The 17,146-nt window shown below is 45.2% G+C and overlaps 1 protein-coding gene across 25 annotated transcripts in view; it reads left to right on the forward strand.

Annotated features, from left to right (window-relative positions):
• FBRSL1 (fibrosin like 1) overlaps positions 1–17,146 on the forward strand; it is a 548,206-nt gene that overhangs the window by 327,292 nt on the left and 203,768 nt on the right. Inside the window, exon 1 of one of the 25 annotated variants that reach the window (XM_055703585.1) lies at positions 13,011–13,346. The exons of 23 other annotated variants lie outside the window; for them this stretch is intronic. In XM_055703585.1, the coding sequence (XP_055559560.1) occupies positions 13,242–13,346 (105 nt within the window). In that variant the 5' untranslated portion in view covers positions 13,011–13,241. Of the gene's footprint in view, positions 1–13,010; positions 13,347–17,146 lie in introns of those variants that run through there. One more of the 25 variants, XM_055703594.1, reaches the window with a different exon arrangement.

The raw sequence follows: 17,146 nt of genomic DNA on the forward strand, positions 1-17,146 counted from the left end.
TCATGGCTTAGGCAGAAAACACAGTATTTGCTTCATGTGTGGCAATACTTACAGTACCGTGCTGAGCTGGTAGAAACAGCACATAGTCAGGCAAATGCCGCCTTCTAATGCCACCACATGTAGGGGCATGAGGTGCCCACCTGGCTGTTGTAGGTTGGTCCAGTTCTCCTACTGTGCGTGCAGGAGGTGGAAATTTCACCTCTGTGGAGGAGATCCCCTTCCCAGGGAGCAGTAGGCACAAGGGCCAACAGTACTTCCCCAGGGTTTTCCCAAAGGAAATTCTTCAACCGTGAGCGTGTTGGGAGGCACAGGGCAGAGGTGCCATGGTCTCATGCTGGAAGCAGAGGCGGTGAACTACCCTGTCCCCAGCGCGAGACCCTCCTGATGATGGACACAGCTCTCCTGTGTTGGCTTGGTGGCAGGGAAGCAAAGAAAACCCAGCTCTGATCTGGGTCTTGGAAAGTGGTTGTCAGATTTCTCTCCTTCCAAAATAAAAAAATAGGTGCAGACATGGATTTTCTGTGGTCTAAACGTATTTATAACTCTTCTAATAACCCACAGGGTTATTCTGACTGGGTCTGTGCTGTGACAGGGCTGCGGTTCATTCTGCCATTCTGATAAAAGCAGCATAGTCCTTAAACCACTTGAGATCTCTCTTCCCAGAAAAGAAATATGTTTGTTATTAGGCTGTGTAGGGGAACATAAATAATTGTATTGGGAGTGAGATAATATTTGTAGCTTCTATTTATATTGTGAATGCTTGCAGCAAAAGGTCTAAGGAGCAAATGAGCAAATACCTTCTTTTTCCAGTGTCTATATCATGCACATTGTCTGTGGATACCAGACATTAATTCTGTATCTTAAATGTTACAGAAAAGCTAACTGTAAATATGTCAACATTCTCTTTGTCATCCCAGAACACTCAATAATCTCTTAGATAACTTGGATGTAAGGCGGGGAGTGCTGTAGCAATAAGATCCAAGACTTTGAACTCGATTCAAAATTGTATGGAAACTTAGTGTCATATGCAAGAGTTTGATGTTCTTACAGTAAGTTCTCTTGCCAAAGGGACAAGCTCCAGTATTTTATATTACTTGGGTTTTTCTGAGTGCTGTATGCTTCATGCCTAATGTGCTGTCTGTTCTGTGAGCTACACAACAGCAGCGCCACTGCAGCCCGCCTTCCCTTCCCTCCTGTCTGCGTCCTTTGGCGCTGCCTCTGTTTCACCCCAGATTTTACCTTCTTGTACGTAGACCTTTCACGTGAAGAGAAAGCCATTCATGTGTGAAGTTTCCAAGCTTTCTGTCTCAGCGAAAATGGCAAAGTGGGGGCAGCTTTGAAGGTCAAATGATAGAGGCATGTGACACTGTGGGGACCTTTGGGGTTTATTTCCACCTTCTTGAGACTGGGCTCATTCAGTGGTGATGCGTCTTCAAGTGCCTCTTCGGGGCAGGAGCCATCGTCGTTAACTTAATTGTATTAGTGCAGGGGTGAGAATGTGTCCCATCTTTCTTGGCTGTGCTTTTCCCTTGTGCCTTGCAGTCTGTGTGCTGCTGTCACTGAAAGGAATAGCCAAATTCCTTTAAGGCAGAAGTCCCAGTTGTTCCGTGAGGGAAGGGGGGGAAGCAGAGGCAGCACGGATTCTCAGCGCCTTTGAGCAGTGCCCAGGCAGAGCTGGGAGCAAGAGCTGCATGGGCAGGAGGGAGCAGAAACCTCCAGTTCTCATCCTGCCAGTGCCAGGCTGGCAAACCTCCCTGCTGGCAGCCGAGCACTGGGGGCAGCCTCCTGTAGAATTTCCCAGCCTGGAAAATCTTCTAAGAAAGGAAAAAGAGTTAAAACAAAAATAGGGAATACATGCCAAATGGCAGCCAGGAAGCAAGAGTGCAGCTTCTAGGCCAGAGGCCAGCCGAGCCCGAGCGCAGCAGAGCCTGACATGCAGTAATTAGTTGTTGTGGGGAAAGAGCCCATTGCCTTGCAAAGGAGTGTCAGACATCAGCCAGTATTGGTGGCGGTGGCGTTCTTCAAAAGGAAGGAGCCCTCTAAGTCTCATTCTAGGAAAAGCACGTTCGCAGGGCAGAAGGGACAACTTTTTAGGAAAAACAAGGCAAGTCAACGCAGAATTTGCAAATGTAAAATTCTGATTCCTCAAACCAATTTTTTGTACCATTCTTTCATGTCCTGGTTTCTCAAAACGATGTTTAAATTTCAGGATGAAAGTGGTCCTTGAGGTGCAGAGAGCAGCCACGGAGGTGTGAAACGGGAGGTGCGTGGGTGCCAAGCAGGCTGAGCACAGGGAGGACGTGTGGATGAGCGATGCTGAGCAACCACCTCTCGGCCAGGCTGCAGGTGATCAAATACATGTGGCTAAAAGCTTTACGGCGCTTTAAGCCAACGTAGCAAAGCTGAATATTCTTTCAGAAGAAAGTAGGTTTTAGGGCCAGATGGAACCAGTTCCTTCAGCCATACATTATGGTGTTACCCAAGCCAGGTAATTTTAGTCTTTTGATCTGGTAGTGAGCCCAGTAGCTTGTGTTTGACCAGTTCACATCATCTGGTCTGGATCAGACAACTTTGAGCAGTGATGTACCACAGCAGCTAGGCCAGCAGCTGGGGCAGGGAGCGCCCCGAGTGACTCCTTTGGGAGAGCAGCTGGACAGGTATCTCTTGGCCTCCTTTCCCGGCGTATCACAGCTGTATCCAGCCTTTCTTCAGGATGGTGCAAATCCACCTTTTTCTTTCTCCTTTTCTTCATATTTCATCCGCAGCGGTGGCTCAACATCTTACACTGGATTTCTGAATTTGTCCAGCATTACTGTCCCGCTGTTTCTTTTTGTAAGTTCTCTATTTGTCAGGAGTAAAACCAATTATATTACCAATAAATCTCTTCAAACCCAGTGAAGAAAATTTTGAAACAACAGAGACTAGCTTATAATTGTGGTGGCCCTAGCTTTGGCTTACAGCAAAGAAGCCCTTGGTCCAGCATATGAAAAGATACGTAATTCTAGTTTCTGTCTTCTGAAGCTCCTGAATCATCAGTAGGGATTCCACTCAAATGTGGAGGGCAAGCATGGACTCAAAAGCTGTGAGATTACTGGGGGTCTCTTTTCCTGGAAAGGGTGGGAGCAAAAAGAAGGCACAGAATGTTCTCCTAAGCTTTCCCAGGGAAAATGGTATAGTAGCGTTGTCAAAATACACATGTGGAAGGAGCGTACTCTTAAGACCAAGGCATTAGAGAGGGAACTCTTGGGTACAGGATACGTTTTCCCAATAGATTCTCATTGAGTCCAGTTGTGGAAAAAAGGAGAATGAGTATGAGCAAGGTGTGCTTACGTCTTCTCTGCTGTGCTCTCCTGGTGCACCTTTTTCGATGAGTTTCTCAGCTCAGACCTTCGCTGCAGCGTTAGAAGGAGTGTTGTGCTTTGAAGCTGCCTGGTTTACATCATCAGCCAGGCTTCCTCAGGGTGGTTGTGTCACTGCTTTTCTCATGAAGTTACAGTTACGCAAAATCCATTTCTTTTCAGTGAGTTGAGCAAGTTTCTTCCTCCTGTTTCTTAGAAGGATAACGAGAAGCAGATGATCGGGTTGAAGCAGGAACCGAGAAATGTTTATTAACACTTGCTTTGAATGTGTTTTACTGCAAAAAATCAATATATATTTTAATTGCTACTAAGGAGGGAAGAGTGACTCACTGACAAAATTCCACTGTCTCTGTTGGGTGGAGTTTTGGGGGTTTAAGTTTGTTGACATTAATATCATTCAAATTGCCAGTTTTAATTAAACAATCTGACACTACTCAGAAATTTTGTTTCTTTAATGAAAAAGAAGACAGATTTTGCAAATGGGTCTTACCCATTAAGACCAGGATGTAAGTTTATCAGATTAAAAGCACACTGTTCTTAAACGGAGGTTGGTTGTTTTGAGCACGTAGCCAGCCCAGGTCACTCAACCACAGAAGTCTTTTCAAAGGTATTTAAATCGGCAACGCAGCCTAACACAAAGAACTTGCTTTTGTTTCTGTTTTCCTGACAAAGAGTTACATTAAATGGGGGGAGTTATCAGGCCAAATCTTTGTTCTCCCAAACTTCTGTTTGGAATAGAATAAATTACAGGATCAGGTTCTTCTCTAGTCATTGCTGGATTTGGTGATTGTGTAACTGAATATGAAATTGTGACCTAGTTTTTTGGAAGTGGTAGAATACACAAATACAACCAAAGATTTCTTTGATGTGGTCCTTTTTTGCCGTTGTAGTTTTTAAACATACAGCTAAGCTTTTGCTAAAAACCTGAGAGGCAAAGGTGAGGATTAGAAACCAAAATGCTTGCCCTTGAAAGAATGCTGAAGAACCCAGATTTGCATGTGTTGAGGAGATTTGGAAACAGAGGACTATTTGGTGATGGCTTTTTCTTCTTGTGCAGTACACACCTGAATAGTGAAAGATACCACATTCACATAGTGTAAATGAGAAGTATGTGACCAGGGAGCTGTAGCCTCCGTGGCAGCTGTGGTCTCATGCCTGTCTCAGACTCCCATGTTTTTTAAATAGTTGCATTGATTTCTGGTGTTTGAGAGGTTATTGGATACCTGGGCGATAAGGTTTTTTGGGTGTGAGGACTGTGTTTACTCTAGAGGAGCTTTAAGTGGTCAAGAAAGGGAAGAAGAGAGTAAACAGTTAATGCTTTCAGGAAACAGACTTCAAAGTTTGTTGTGAGAGTAACATTCTTCCTCCCTGAAAGTTCAGAATGCCAGAGTCTAAAAGCCACTCAGTACTTCAAAAGCAAATGTTTCACAGTAATGCATAACCTTCCAGATAAGGTGTCTCCTGCCAGCAGGAAAAAGGAAAGTAAAAGCGAGTGTGTCTGTGTGAGAGAAAGGGACAGGGGCAGGGTGCGGTGGGCAGGTGGGTGTTACAGCTGCAGGAGGGTCCTTCCCCAGTGAAACCTGAAGCAGGGCTGGAGGGGGAGCCTGAAGCTCCCGGGCAGCACTTGACTTTATCCCATCTCGCCGTATTCCTCGTGGCAGGAGCTGTGAGAGCGCGAAGCTGTTACACGTTGCTGTACCTCTGTTCCTGGTCGGTCTCGCAGTGTGGAAATTGCTCTTAGCTACGTCAGAGACTGTATCAGCTCCGTGTCCTTGATGTTCCCCAGTATTTCCAGTCCTGTTTCGTAGAACTGTGTCTGCGGCGGTTTCAGGATGCTCACCGAGAGCACACAAGGAGCATTTGGCAAGTGTATTGCTGCATGCAGATTTTTTTGGAAAGCGAGTCAAAGTGGGAGTAATCACTTTCATGAATCATTGTGGTAATAGAGAAATTCTCTTATTTATTGACCTGTGTAGCATGGCACTGATATCAATCAGTACTCTGTGCGGCTATGGGAAGCCTTATGAACATCATTCATTCAAGCAATAAACACCAAGAAGAGCATCTAGGCTGCATTTCATACTAGTTGCAGCCTTCTTGGCAAAGGACTGTCTCTAATCCATTGCGACTGTTCGAAGTTTCATACATAAATTCATTATTGTTATTCCCCAATCGCTGCAAAGACACTTTAGCTGTTATTTTCCCTATTAAAAGCATCATACTCCTCCTGCAAAGAGAGTAAAGCATGTTGCCAACCAGGGGCTGATGGTCCAGCAGTAGGTGTGTGACAGCAAACCCTGTGCATTGCTGGAGAGGGACTGCAGGGAGTGACCCTTGCTGTGAGACCGGAGTGCATGGCGCCAGCCCTCGCCATAGCTCGCTGGCGGCGGGTCTGTCAGAGGAGCAGGACTCTGCCTTCGGCTCCGCTTCCAAAGCTGCTGCAACCTGGGTGGGGTGATCGCTGCTGCTGCTGCTTTAGCTTTGGAGCAGCAGGAGTCTTTGGTGAGAAGTTGGTGCGGCACCTAGCCCGAGCTTGGGGAAGAACAAATGGCAGAGCGCTTTCTGGTCCTGCTGCATCACCAGCTAGATAGGTGGGCTGGTAGACAGACAGATAAGGATGCGACTAAAAATATTCCCTCTGTTCAGGCTGTAGCAATTAGACTGCCCTTCCCCACTGGTGTGTATCAGATAAATGCATAAAACCATACAGCTTCATTTTTCCTCGAAGGCCCATGTACACTTGGATATTGTGTACCGTTTTCAGTAGCAGCACAGCTGCACCGGGGCTAGCAAAGTCCAACGTTCATGTAGACAAGGCCTATTTTATCAGTGCACTTGCAGGTTTTTTTCATGACATTGTAGTACAAACACCTGAGCCCCGTCTGTTTTCAGATACACGGCTGTTGAAAAATGAGTGTAATTTGTAGTGTAGCAGGGACCGCGGTGAGCGAGCTTCTGGGGCTATAGCAAATACCGCTGGAGAACGTTAAGCAGCAATTCGCTGTCTCCTTGGCAGGAAGTAGGATGTTCCTGAAGTGTGACAACATGTCTGTTTAAATTTTGATGAGATGCAGGTTCACAAAAAGTAATAAGGGTTTGTTAACCGTCCCGCGCTGTTTGCTGCAGAGGTGTCTGTTTTCAGAGTCGGCTGGCGGAGAAGGGCGCTCATCGGCCGGTGCCGTGACGCGCTGCTCATTCCTCGGATCTGTTCCCCCTGTATGAAGTAAAGGGGCAGAAAAGTGTCACTGGCCGCTGCGCATTTTTCTCAGTGACCGTTACCTCGAAAATAAGCTATTCTTGAGGTATGCACTGGAAAGAGTCCTTAATTAAAACTCAGTTGGAATTAGAGCCTGATATGGGCCAGGCAGGTGAACGGCACTGCAGGGAGGGGAGGCTTCTGGTATTTTATGTGTTAATTTTTTATAAATGGTATAGGGCAAGCCCTGTCCTTTCCTGGTTGCCACGGCTGATGCTGTTCCAACCTGGCATGGGATTTCTGTGCGCTAGTTCCCACTTCCCTTTGTAAGGCAGCTGTCCTGGCGCTGGAACGGTCCCTCTGGAGCAGATCTGTTCTTCAGGAGCACGGTGGGGATGGCGGAGTCCAGCGGGGCCATCCTGTGTGCTTATTTTCACAAGGTAGAAAGTGAGTTAATAAGGTAGCTCCGTTTCAAAGCCTAGGTGTCTTTATCCACTCTATGTCTTCTGCTGGGAAATGTTAGCAACATTTACCTTCTACTTCCTCAGATGTCTGAGATTTACTTTGGCCTGTTCCACATTTTTCGTTTGTGTAAAGTACAGTAAAAGCTGCAAACAGGAAGGATGTATGTGATTGCCTGCTGGTTATGAAAGCTCCCATAAACGCCAGCTTGGAACAAAGGGAGCACTGAAAAAGGCAACTGTAAAGAAGCAAAGGATTAATTTTAATGCAGTTTAGAAATTCCGGCAACTTTTTTCTGAGTGTAGAATAAACATTTTAGTGAATCGAGTGAAACAATCTGGAGGAAACAGGGATTTGTGTTCTTCTTGATGGAGCTGATCCAATTTTTAGTGGAAATTATCCTTCAAAGCTTTACTGAGGCCCAGATTTGACAAAAGCAGCTCTTCATATCAAGCCTGTTCAGATGGATCATTGTCCATTATTTGTGTTACATGTTAATGCCTAGTTGCTTCAGTCGAGATAGATGTTCTGCCATATGCAAGCACATATTAGAGACAATCTTTGCCAAGAGCCTTCTAGATACCTGAAGTGGGGAAGGAGTGTGGGAGAGGAGGGGGAAGGCAGGCTGGATGACAAACACGGTACCAACAGAGAATGTGATTTCAGAAAAACCAGCCTCCACCAAAAGTCTGTGGCAGAGCCAGTGTAAAACCAAGCTTGCCTCCCCACACATCTTCCTCTAATAGCCCATCATCCGTGGACCCCCAAGACATTTGATTGCACCTGCCTCTTCCTTATATGCATTTCCTTAGCTGGGAAATCACACTGTCTCTGAGCGTGATTTATTAAGGCTCAAATGGAAATGTCATAAATAACGGGACCTGACTTGGTGGAGCTGTGCTGCTGTCCAAAGCGCCGACATAAAGAAGGGCACAGCAGACGCAGAAGAAGAGTGTCACCTTCACAGCTCAGTTTCTTAGCCATTATTCCTGGACTTAGCAGTAGGCTTAGGAGGACACCTAATAAAAACATCGTGACAGTAGTGGATATACAGCAGGCCAAACGCACCCAGTCAGTCTTCATTTGATTCAGCATCAAATACAGTCTACAATTTTTATCTCAGTCTCCTCAAAGCAAAAATAAACAAATACAGATTTTCCCACCTGTTATGCATTACTATACTTATCCTGTGCAATTGAATCAAAAAGAAATGAAAAGAGGGTTAATTGCCATATGTCAGTGTTTTCAGATTCCACAGATTTTGGAAATTATGACGCTATTCAAAAATTGCTGAAGATTCAGAGATAAATATTTTGCTTCTCAGGAAGTTCACTGTCTGGACACATCCCATCCCTCCAGCACGTGAGACCTGTGCTGAAGCAGTGGCCCGTGCGTTGCACCACGCTCTTGGGTGGGAAGGCCAGCCTTTGGGAACAGGGTCGGTCCGGTAGGCATATGCCATTGCATAGATTCAGTGGGCCAAACTCATCACTGGATGTTTTGCAGTTAAGGAGGTGAGACAGCAGAGCGTTTGGCCTATCTCTTCAGAAGCAAGGATAATTTATTGTGACTCCATTGCCTGGTTCCTAATGCGCCCCAGGGGAGGTCTGCACTCAGCCAGACGTGGCGGTGTGTTGGAGCACTAGAGACAGTTTATCTTTCACTAAAACATCCAATCTTGCTTTTCAAGTGTTCAGAGGTGCTCTGTTGTTCGTGACGGACTGCCCCATTCCGACACCTGCCTGCCGACTTTGGCAAGAGGATACATCTGCCATATCAGCTACTCTTCACTTCTTTTTACTCCTATTAATAATGTAATTCTTACACATCTAGGAAGACAAAGCCCAATAGCTTTCATTTCTGTAACTTTTTATTCCAGTTTTAGAAAACACAACAGCGGTGAGTGAACTGAACCCACCCACCCCCAGCACCACCAACAGGGAAACTGAGGCACAGCTAAACCTGGTGGTTTGCTCGAGACCCAGGTGGTCTGGGGCTGGGTTTGGAGCTGAGGTCTCGCCTTGGGATCTCAGGAACTCTCAGACAAGCTGAGAAACTGTTAGGTACTGCAGGCCCCTGCAGAGGTTTTCAGATCTTCTTTTGACCTTTCTCTCCTCTGAAGAACGGTGTGAAGTCGGGTTGCTTTCACGAGATGTGCATAAAGAAGGCAGCTGTTGCCAAGCTCTGAATAGACCTGATTAATCAGAGGTATCCACATCAGGATGTCATCTGCCTTGTGTGTAATTTGGAGTTGTATGTTTTTAACTGTAGCACACCTGAAAAACCTCTCTGGATAATTCTCTGTAAGTCTTCTCCATCGATCATATGGAATTTTTCAGCTGAAATCTGCTTTCCATTTACTTTTCACCTTCAAATTGCAGTTCCCCAAGGTCCTTTATAGAGAACTATAAATTGTAGATAGACGTTTTTGATTCTTTTTATTCAAGCTTAATATCTTGCTCAGTTAGTGAACCCTTAGGAATTGCCGTGTGGCCCCTTATAACCGGGGTGGTAATAAAGTGGCGGATTTGCAGAAACCCTATAAAAATGTGTGCAACGGTAAATTGTATTTAGGCTACTACTGGGGAGAGAGGCATGAATGTACAATTATGAGAAGGATGTCCCTGAAGAGAGATTTCAATCCGTTGCCATAGTCTAAATCCTCTATCTTGTGGTGCACAAGGTAATTCAGGCATAGAGCAGAGGATTTTTTTTTTTCTAAAGAGATTATATTACCCATCTCCTCTGTTGATGGATTTTATTGCACAGGTTCACTGAGAGTTTTATTATTGCATTACTTAATCTGTTTTTGAGGTTCCTGAAACATTTTAAATATAATAATGAGTTCAGCTGTATGCCTGCACATGGCTCCTCTCAATCCATGACCAGGCAGAGCCCAGGCGAGCCAGCCAGCCCGGGACCCGGTGCCCAGCGGTGCCCAGAAGCAGGCTGCTGTGGCCGATCCCTCAGAGCTGATTCCCTGGGGAACAGCATGAATATTAAGCAGACTTGTCGGATAGCTTCAAAATAACAGATTCCAGTCCTTTGCCTTCTTGCAAACTAGGGCAAGGGCGAGTGATGACGAAGATGGAGAGATGGCTGCGGGATGTACCCGTGATTGGCAGCCTGCTTCTGCCTCTGAAGTTTCTTGTGCCACGTCTTGTTTTAAAAGCCAGCTGCTCAGATAACGAAGTGTCATTAAGAGGCATGACACTTGTCATACTGTTTTAAAGAAGTGTTGTGGTGTTATACAAAAAAAAAAAAAAAAGTGTTCCGATGTAGAAAATCATGGTATAACATTCTTAATGGTGTGATAATGTGGAGGACAGTCTTCTTTCTCTTCAAATAGATAAGAACTTTTTCCTAATTGACAAGAGTTTTTATGGTGTGTTAATAGGCCTGATTTTAGAGGCTTTTTTTCATATAGGAAACAGGATTTTGCTTTCCTGACTGCGTAGCTTTTCTGTTGTTCTCAGAAGAGCAGGAGAGGTAGCTACGTCTGCTGTAATAGCTCAGCATTCATACACTATGTTTGCTAAACCAATCTGAAAGCAGCGTGGGAATATACATCGCTATTGCAGTGAATTCCCATACTGCTAACGTCAGAAATGATACAGTGTTTTGGTAAAAGAGCTACTTCCACTACTAGCAGTTCCAGGTTTCTGATGCCAATTATTAGACACAAATGAAAAAAAAAACAAAAAAAAACCCAAAAAACCCAAAACTCCTTCATTTTGAATTTCAGTTCAAGTTCAGACATGGCTAAAAGCGCTTTTCCCAACAAACTTTCTGTGGTGGGCTGACCCTGGCTGCTGGTGCCCCCCAAAGCCGCCCTGTCACCGCCCGCCTTGGACAGGCTGGGGAGAGAGAATAGAACGAAGGGCTCGTGGGACCGGACAGGGAGAGATCACTCACCAGTCACTGCCATGGGCAAAATCAGTCTTGACTCGGGGAAATTACTGTAATTTATTACCAATAAAAATCAAATAGAATAATGAGAAAATACAAACTAAATCTTAAACACCTTCTCCCCGGGCTCAGCTTCGCTCCCGGGTTCTCTCCCCGCTCCCCGCCAGCGGCACAGGGGACGGGGAATGGGGCTGGGGTCAGTCCCTCACACGCTGTCTCTGCTGCTCCTCCCTCCGCACGCTCTGCCCCTGCCCCAGCGCGGGGCCTGAGGGGGATGTCACAGGAGTGAGAGGAGGCAGTTGCAGCCTGGTGTCCTGTGCTGGGGATAATGCTTCAGCATGGTCAGCTGAGAACTTTGCTGAAGAGCCTCCAGAAAAGCCCAGACAAGTACATCTTTACTTTGAGCTCCAGAAAATACTCTTTTCTTTTCTTTTTTAATGAATTTCACTAAATTCACTAATGAATTTAGTGAAAGGTACCAAACTGAAGCTCTGATGGCAAAGACCCATCCAAGGCAGCAGTCAACCACCGTGCTCTACCGGCAGGTCTCAGTTAATCTTACTGCCCTTCGAAAGGAGACGATAACTCCTCAGGCTTTTACCTGCTTCTTATTTTTCACTGAAACTGATATTCCACACACGAGTTATGAAGATGTTTATAATAAGCTAACATCTGTTCACAGGGAAGCAGTGGATGCATTGCAGGTAGGCAGGTTACCCATCCAGCTATAAACGCCCCGAGCTGTGAGCTGGAGCACTGCAGCTGGAGTGACTGAGCCACCCCGCGCACTCTCCCGAGGTGTCCCGGGGCCATGTCAGGCTGTGGGCTGCAGGGCAGGTACTGCCAGGGCCGAAACAAGCCCCTGGGCAGCTGTGTTCCATTTCTTCTGTGGCTTCATTTTGCTTTCCCAAGTGGGTACGTGGTTACCTGCGGCAGCACAAAGTTCTCTCAACAGTAAGAGTTTTCTGCACGCTGCAAGGCTTAATGAATCCAATTTGCAGCCATTTTTTTTTTCATTAATGGAATCCTGCAGTAATTAAGTAGAATGCATGCAAGTGCAGCTTTTAACAACTTGGTGTATTTTGAAGTAGACCCTCAAATGAGCTTGCTTCAAAGTTTGTATTTATAACTTCTACAGCAACGCTTAACGTAAGGCAGTAATGCTGGGTAGTCTCTCCAGATTAAATCTTTTTTGGTGTCTTTTTCTGTGTTCTTAACCCAGTGAATGGCCTGGATCTGGGGTTTAGGATCTCGCATCTGAATGTGGGGGTGAACTGAAACCATTTATCCTGCTATGAAGATGACCTAGCAGCTGGATTTGAAAAGAGCTGTGTCTCAACTCTGTGAAGCTGCTTTATTTTGTAGTACATTGAAAACAAATCTGCTTTGTTCTTAATCTTTTTTTCTTCCCTTATAACTAAGATATGGTGTTCTTTTTCTTTTACCTGTGCCTTGCAATGTTTCTGATGCTGGTGAAATAGCAAGTATCAGGCTTGTATGTTCAAAAATTCCTTAGGGATTACATTCAGTACAGCCAAGGCGGCCCGCCTGTGTCTAGTAATCTGTGCTATAAGCCACATCCATGAATGAACAAAACCCTGGATAGCCAGCTGGAGACAAGGAAAATGTTCTACTGTTGCATGGCTGAGGACAGTTAATCTGGCAGCCTTCGTTAGTTGATTCTTAGCTGATAATGAGTCTCAGTAAATGGCCTGCATTCAATATAAACTCCTCTGTGTGTTTGAATGTTTCACCAGTCCACGATATAGTTTAAACTTTATGCTTCTAATTTTACTCAATGGAAACCAGATGAAATGAAAACAGGAATAGTCAAAAGAAAACACTGTGTTTGAAATACAGGCCTGTGAGCAAGGAAAAACCCTGAATTTTTTCTAAACCCAGATGAGTCACTAACCCCACTGTAAGACATGCCTAAATTGCTTGAGTACTCTCAGTCTTTTCTTAAGCTCAGCAGGAAGAGAGTTTAAGCCATGATAAAACTGACCCTGCAGCTGCATTGTTTTCTTGGGTAAATAAGCATGGGATGGAGGACTTCCATGACTGGAAGACCAAAATGGTGGAGATCTGCCACGGGACCATTTCGCGTGGCAGGTCAGTCACGGTTCCGGTGGCTTTGCCTGGTTATATTCGCTCCGCTCAGCCATCAGCCACGATCAGTTCAGCTGCATCTGTAGCGTTTCCTCTCTGTGGTGGATGTGTAGGAGGCTGGATTTTGGTTCTCATGAAAGCGAGAGAGCGAACGGCAGCCCAGCACAGCGCGTGCAGGCCCGCACAGCCTGCCCAGCCGTAGCTCCATGCCTCAGCGGTGCTGGAGCTGCCCCGGCTGTGCAAGGGCCAGCGGCGCCGCCACGGCCTCCACGGGACCAGGCGGGCCCCTGCTTCAGGACGTGCTGCCAGAGGTGAATCTGTGATTATGAATCTTATTTGCATTACTAGTGAAGACAGATCGTTTTTTCAACCTAGATCTTTAAAATGTCCAGATTAGATATTAGAGCAGTTTAAACATATTAGCAAGTAATAAACAGAAATAGACCTCTTAAATGAAAGAAATCTGGGAACAGACATGCTTTAAATCTTCTCTTCTTCAGAGAACGATTTTTCCTCTATAAGTTCTATCTCTTCAATCAAACTTTATCTTGTAGATTGGATTCAAACCTGAAAAATAAACACACTGGGTAATAATTTAACAATATGCAAGCGAAGGGAAATGTCGCAAGGTATGAGGGGAGAGGGAGTCTGCGGTTTGGTGCCATCAGAGTTTCCCCTTATACCCAAGGTAAATGACTTCTTAAATGGCAAATGATATACCAGCTTTGTTCCTCATCTACTTTATGAATACTGGGACATTTTAATTTTTGCAAAGCCACTTCCAGCACTGTTTCAGCTCAAACTCTCTGATTCCAGGAGTATCTGGGAAAAACACAAGGGACCCACTGTCTGAATATGTACGGTATGCACAGTCATTAGGCCCATCTTCTCCTTAGTTACAGGATTTCTGCTGAAGTAGAAACCAAATTGGTCATGCTGGTAGTACTGGTGATTCACACGTAGATGCTTTCATTGTTAAAAGTGGAGCAAAGTGTGCCGTTTGCTGTGTCTGCGGCTCCAGCGTGATAAATGTTTTGGGCCAGGAGCAATGGACAAAACGTGCCCTGATTTACCCTGTAATGTTCTCAGTGAGAAACTCCAGGGCACAAACCAAGCTACAAATTGGTCAACCTGAGATACTGATATGAAAATCCGCAGGGCACTTTTCTGTAGTCAGAACTTCTCCTTTGTTGCATTAGCTGCTCTGTGGTCTAACAGATTTCACCTGCAACTTTGCAGTGACATGAAATGAAAGGTGGCACTTCCTACCATGGCAGGAACAAAAAGGAGTGCAAGGGAAGAGAGGCAGGGGAGGGGGCAGCTTGGTTTGATTTAAAACAAACAAAGAAAGGCTTGGCAGGAGTGAAAAATCTGAAAAAGTGGTTTGCGAAGGATTCATGCTAGGTGGTACTTAAAGCGAGTGGTGGAGCCCAGACACTCATTTCAGAAGGAAGCTGGTCAGGATCCCAGTAACCCCAGTGGGAGGCTGTACCAGTGGGAGGAAACTCGGCATCAGTGTAGGAGTGACCCCTGAACTCTGCTTCACTGTTCCCAAATGCAGTCTCAGAAGTCATTACAGAGGTGTGTTTGTTTTTTTTCTTTTTCATATTGGGGTTGCCACAGTGCTGCATGATGAAGAGGTACAAGCTAAGGTCACAGGAGCAGCAAATGGATTTTGAATTCTTCTCGTTTTGTATCAGGCCGGGTGTTTTCTTAGGAATCACAGAATGTTGTTCTGCTTGGGTCATGCTGGAATTGGGCTCAGACTGGCACCAGAAATCTGACTTCCAAAATGCTCCACACCCAGTACCGAATTCTCTTGACGGGTCCAGCAAGCACTGGAACAGCCATGCGTGGCTGGGGTTTGCCAGTGTAGGCTGTCCAGAAGACATGGTGAGCACAGTGTCAGCTTTAGGAAAGTGAAAGCGGTAATCTTACATCAGCTATCCATCCCTGCTTGCTGCTCCCAGCAGATTTAGGGTGCAGCTGAGAGTCCATCCTCACAATTTTGCTGGTAAGGCACGTATCTGAAAGATATTTCCTGCAAGAAAAATACGTGTCCCAGGTAGAAGATTGTTTGCTTGGGGAAGTGCAGCCAGGGAGTGAAGTGTGGAAAAGAACAGCTGGGAAGAGCGAGCTTGTGCCTGGTTGCACCCAGAAGAGCTGAGAGGGGCTGGCTGGGACAGTGGCAGTGGAAGGTACCAACACCAGCAAGAGAAATAGCTGCCAGGTTCTCGAGTCGTAAGCAGCAACGTGGTGTTACGTATGAAACTAAGGTATATGAGCCAAGCACAGGTACAGGAAGCACCTGCAAACCATACAGACTAAGAAATTTTGGTTCTAACGAAGAGTCTAATTTGAAAACAGTACTTTGGGAGAGAATCCATATACATGTGTGAAACTTCAGCTCCTGAGGTCTTAAACACTGACATGATTGTGAGAGGTTTCTCCTTGTTTGTTAGTATTTTTAGCTGAAAAGGTTCTCGCCTAAATTCAGGGGCTTAGGTGTATGTTAAATCTGCCTGTTTGCCAAAAAGGCTTTCTGAGAAGGGAGATTAATTCAAACATTGCCTCAGATTCACAATTCAGGCTTCTCACCTTGCAGTGTGTTCTGTGCTCCTGCGTTGCCGTGTTTGTGTGAAGATCGGTGCAGGCAGAGCACACAGGCGATGCATGCAGCTGTTACCTTTGTCCAATAGTCTGTATTGTAGCAGAGGTGGTATGTTGAGAATTTTGATGTAGAGTTCTTTTTAAAACTGTGGGGCCATGGATTAAGGAAGGTTTTGATTTGAAGAATGATTCTTAGTGACTCACCTGAGGGATTTCTCTTTATTAAACTAACAAGGAAAGAAAACATTGAGTAGTTCAGACTTCGAAGACCTCATCAAATACCTGCTTCTGCTATGGTGAATTTGATTAGGTAAGGGAAGGAGTTTCACATGATCCCAAAAGCTTTTGTGTTATACTTGTTTCTTGTTAGTCCACTAAACGGTCTTATTCTGCTCACACTTGATCTATGCCTGACCTACATGCCAGCAAACAGCAACTCCTCTTTGTAGCCTTTAAAAAAAAAACCTCAGCTGAGGTTTAATAAAGGTACAGCTAACTTGCAAAACATCACGTGTCTAAAGCCAGCTACTTGAAAAGAGATTTTATATCTTCTTAGAAGCCATGCCAGGCATAGTGGGATCTTTCTTCCCAGTTAAAGGGTGACATTTTGGACTGCACAGTGTCCTGATAAAATTTCAGTGACTGGCAAAGTTTCCCTGGAGCTCAGTGTCTGACTGTCAGCGCAAAGGTACGTTTGGACCATTTTCAGAGTGATGAGCAGACCTCAGCTTTTCTTGACATCAAATGAGCCATCTTAGTTCCTATATTATGGACAAATTGGTGTTGTGAGTGCTCTGTCCTTAGGAGGATAGGCATTTTAGTCTTCAGTTTTTATTGTAAACTGGGTGAGTGATGCTGGAAGATACTGTTGGCCAGTGAAAATACGTTGACAAGGTCACATGTAGCCTATAAAATTCCTGTTGCTTTTAGATCCAGCTGACAGGCATCCTTTAAACATGAATATAGCTGTGTAACCTTCCCAAGGACCTCCGGAGCTGAAATATTTGACAAGAAAACTGAAGCTCAACACCAAGGTCTTCCCTGCTCATGAATTTTTCATGTCTTTGTTTGAAAAATGCTAGGCAGTAAAACCTTCTCGTTATCTCTGCTGTAAGGCACAGTAATTAACATTCACACTGGAAAAAAACCCCACCAAAACAAAACAAAACAAAAAGAACTGTCTTGTTTCTGTTGAAGCTTAATTGCTTTGTTGATTTTATCTTTTGGGTTTGTGTGTGTTGGTGAATTGCCCCCACTCGAACTTGCACTCTCTTCTTCTGGTTCTTCCTCCCTCACCCTTTCTATTACAGTTCCCAACATCAGTCTTGTGGAAGCCCAGAAAATGGAGACCATTGGCTACAGTCAGGTGGGGATTCAACCTTGAATCCTACGTCTTCCCATGAAACAGGATCAGTTAGCTAACCCTGCAGATAGTCGATGTCATTAATGCTCTCCTTTGCATCTAGGTGCTGATAAACTCTTTTGTCATGGTCGGTTTAAT

The sequence above is a fragment of the Falco cherrug genome, chromosome 1, assembly GCF_023634085.1.
Source record: "Falco cherrug isolate bFalChe1 chromosome 1, bFalChe1.pri, whole genome shotgun sequence".
In the NCBI taxonomy this organism is placed as follows: Eukaryota; Metazoa; Chordata; class Aves; order Falconiformes; family Falconidae; genus Falco; species Falco cherrug.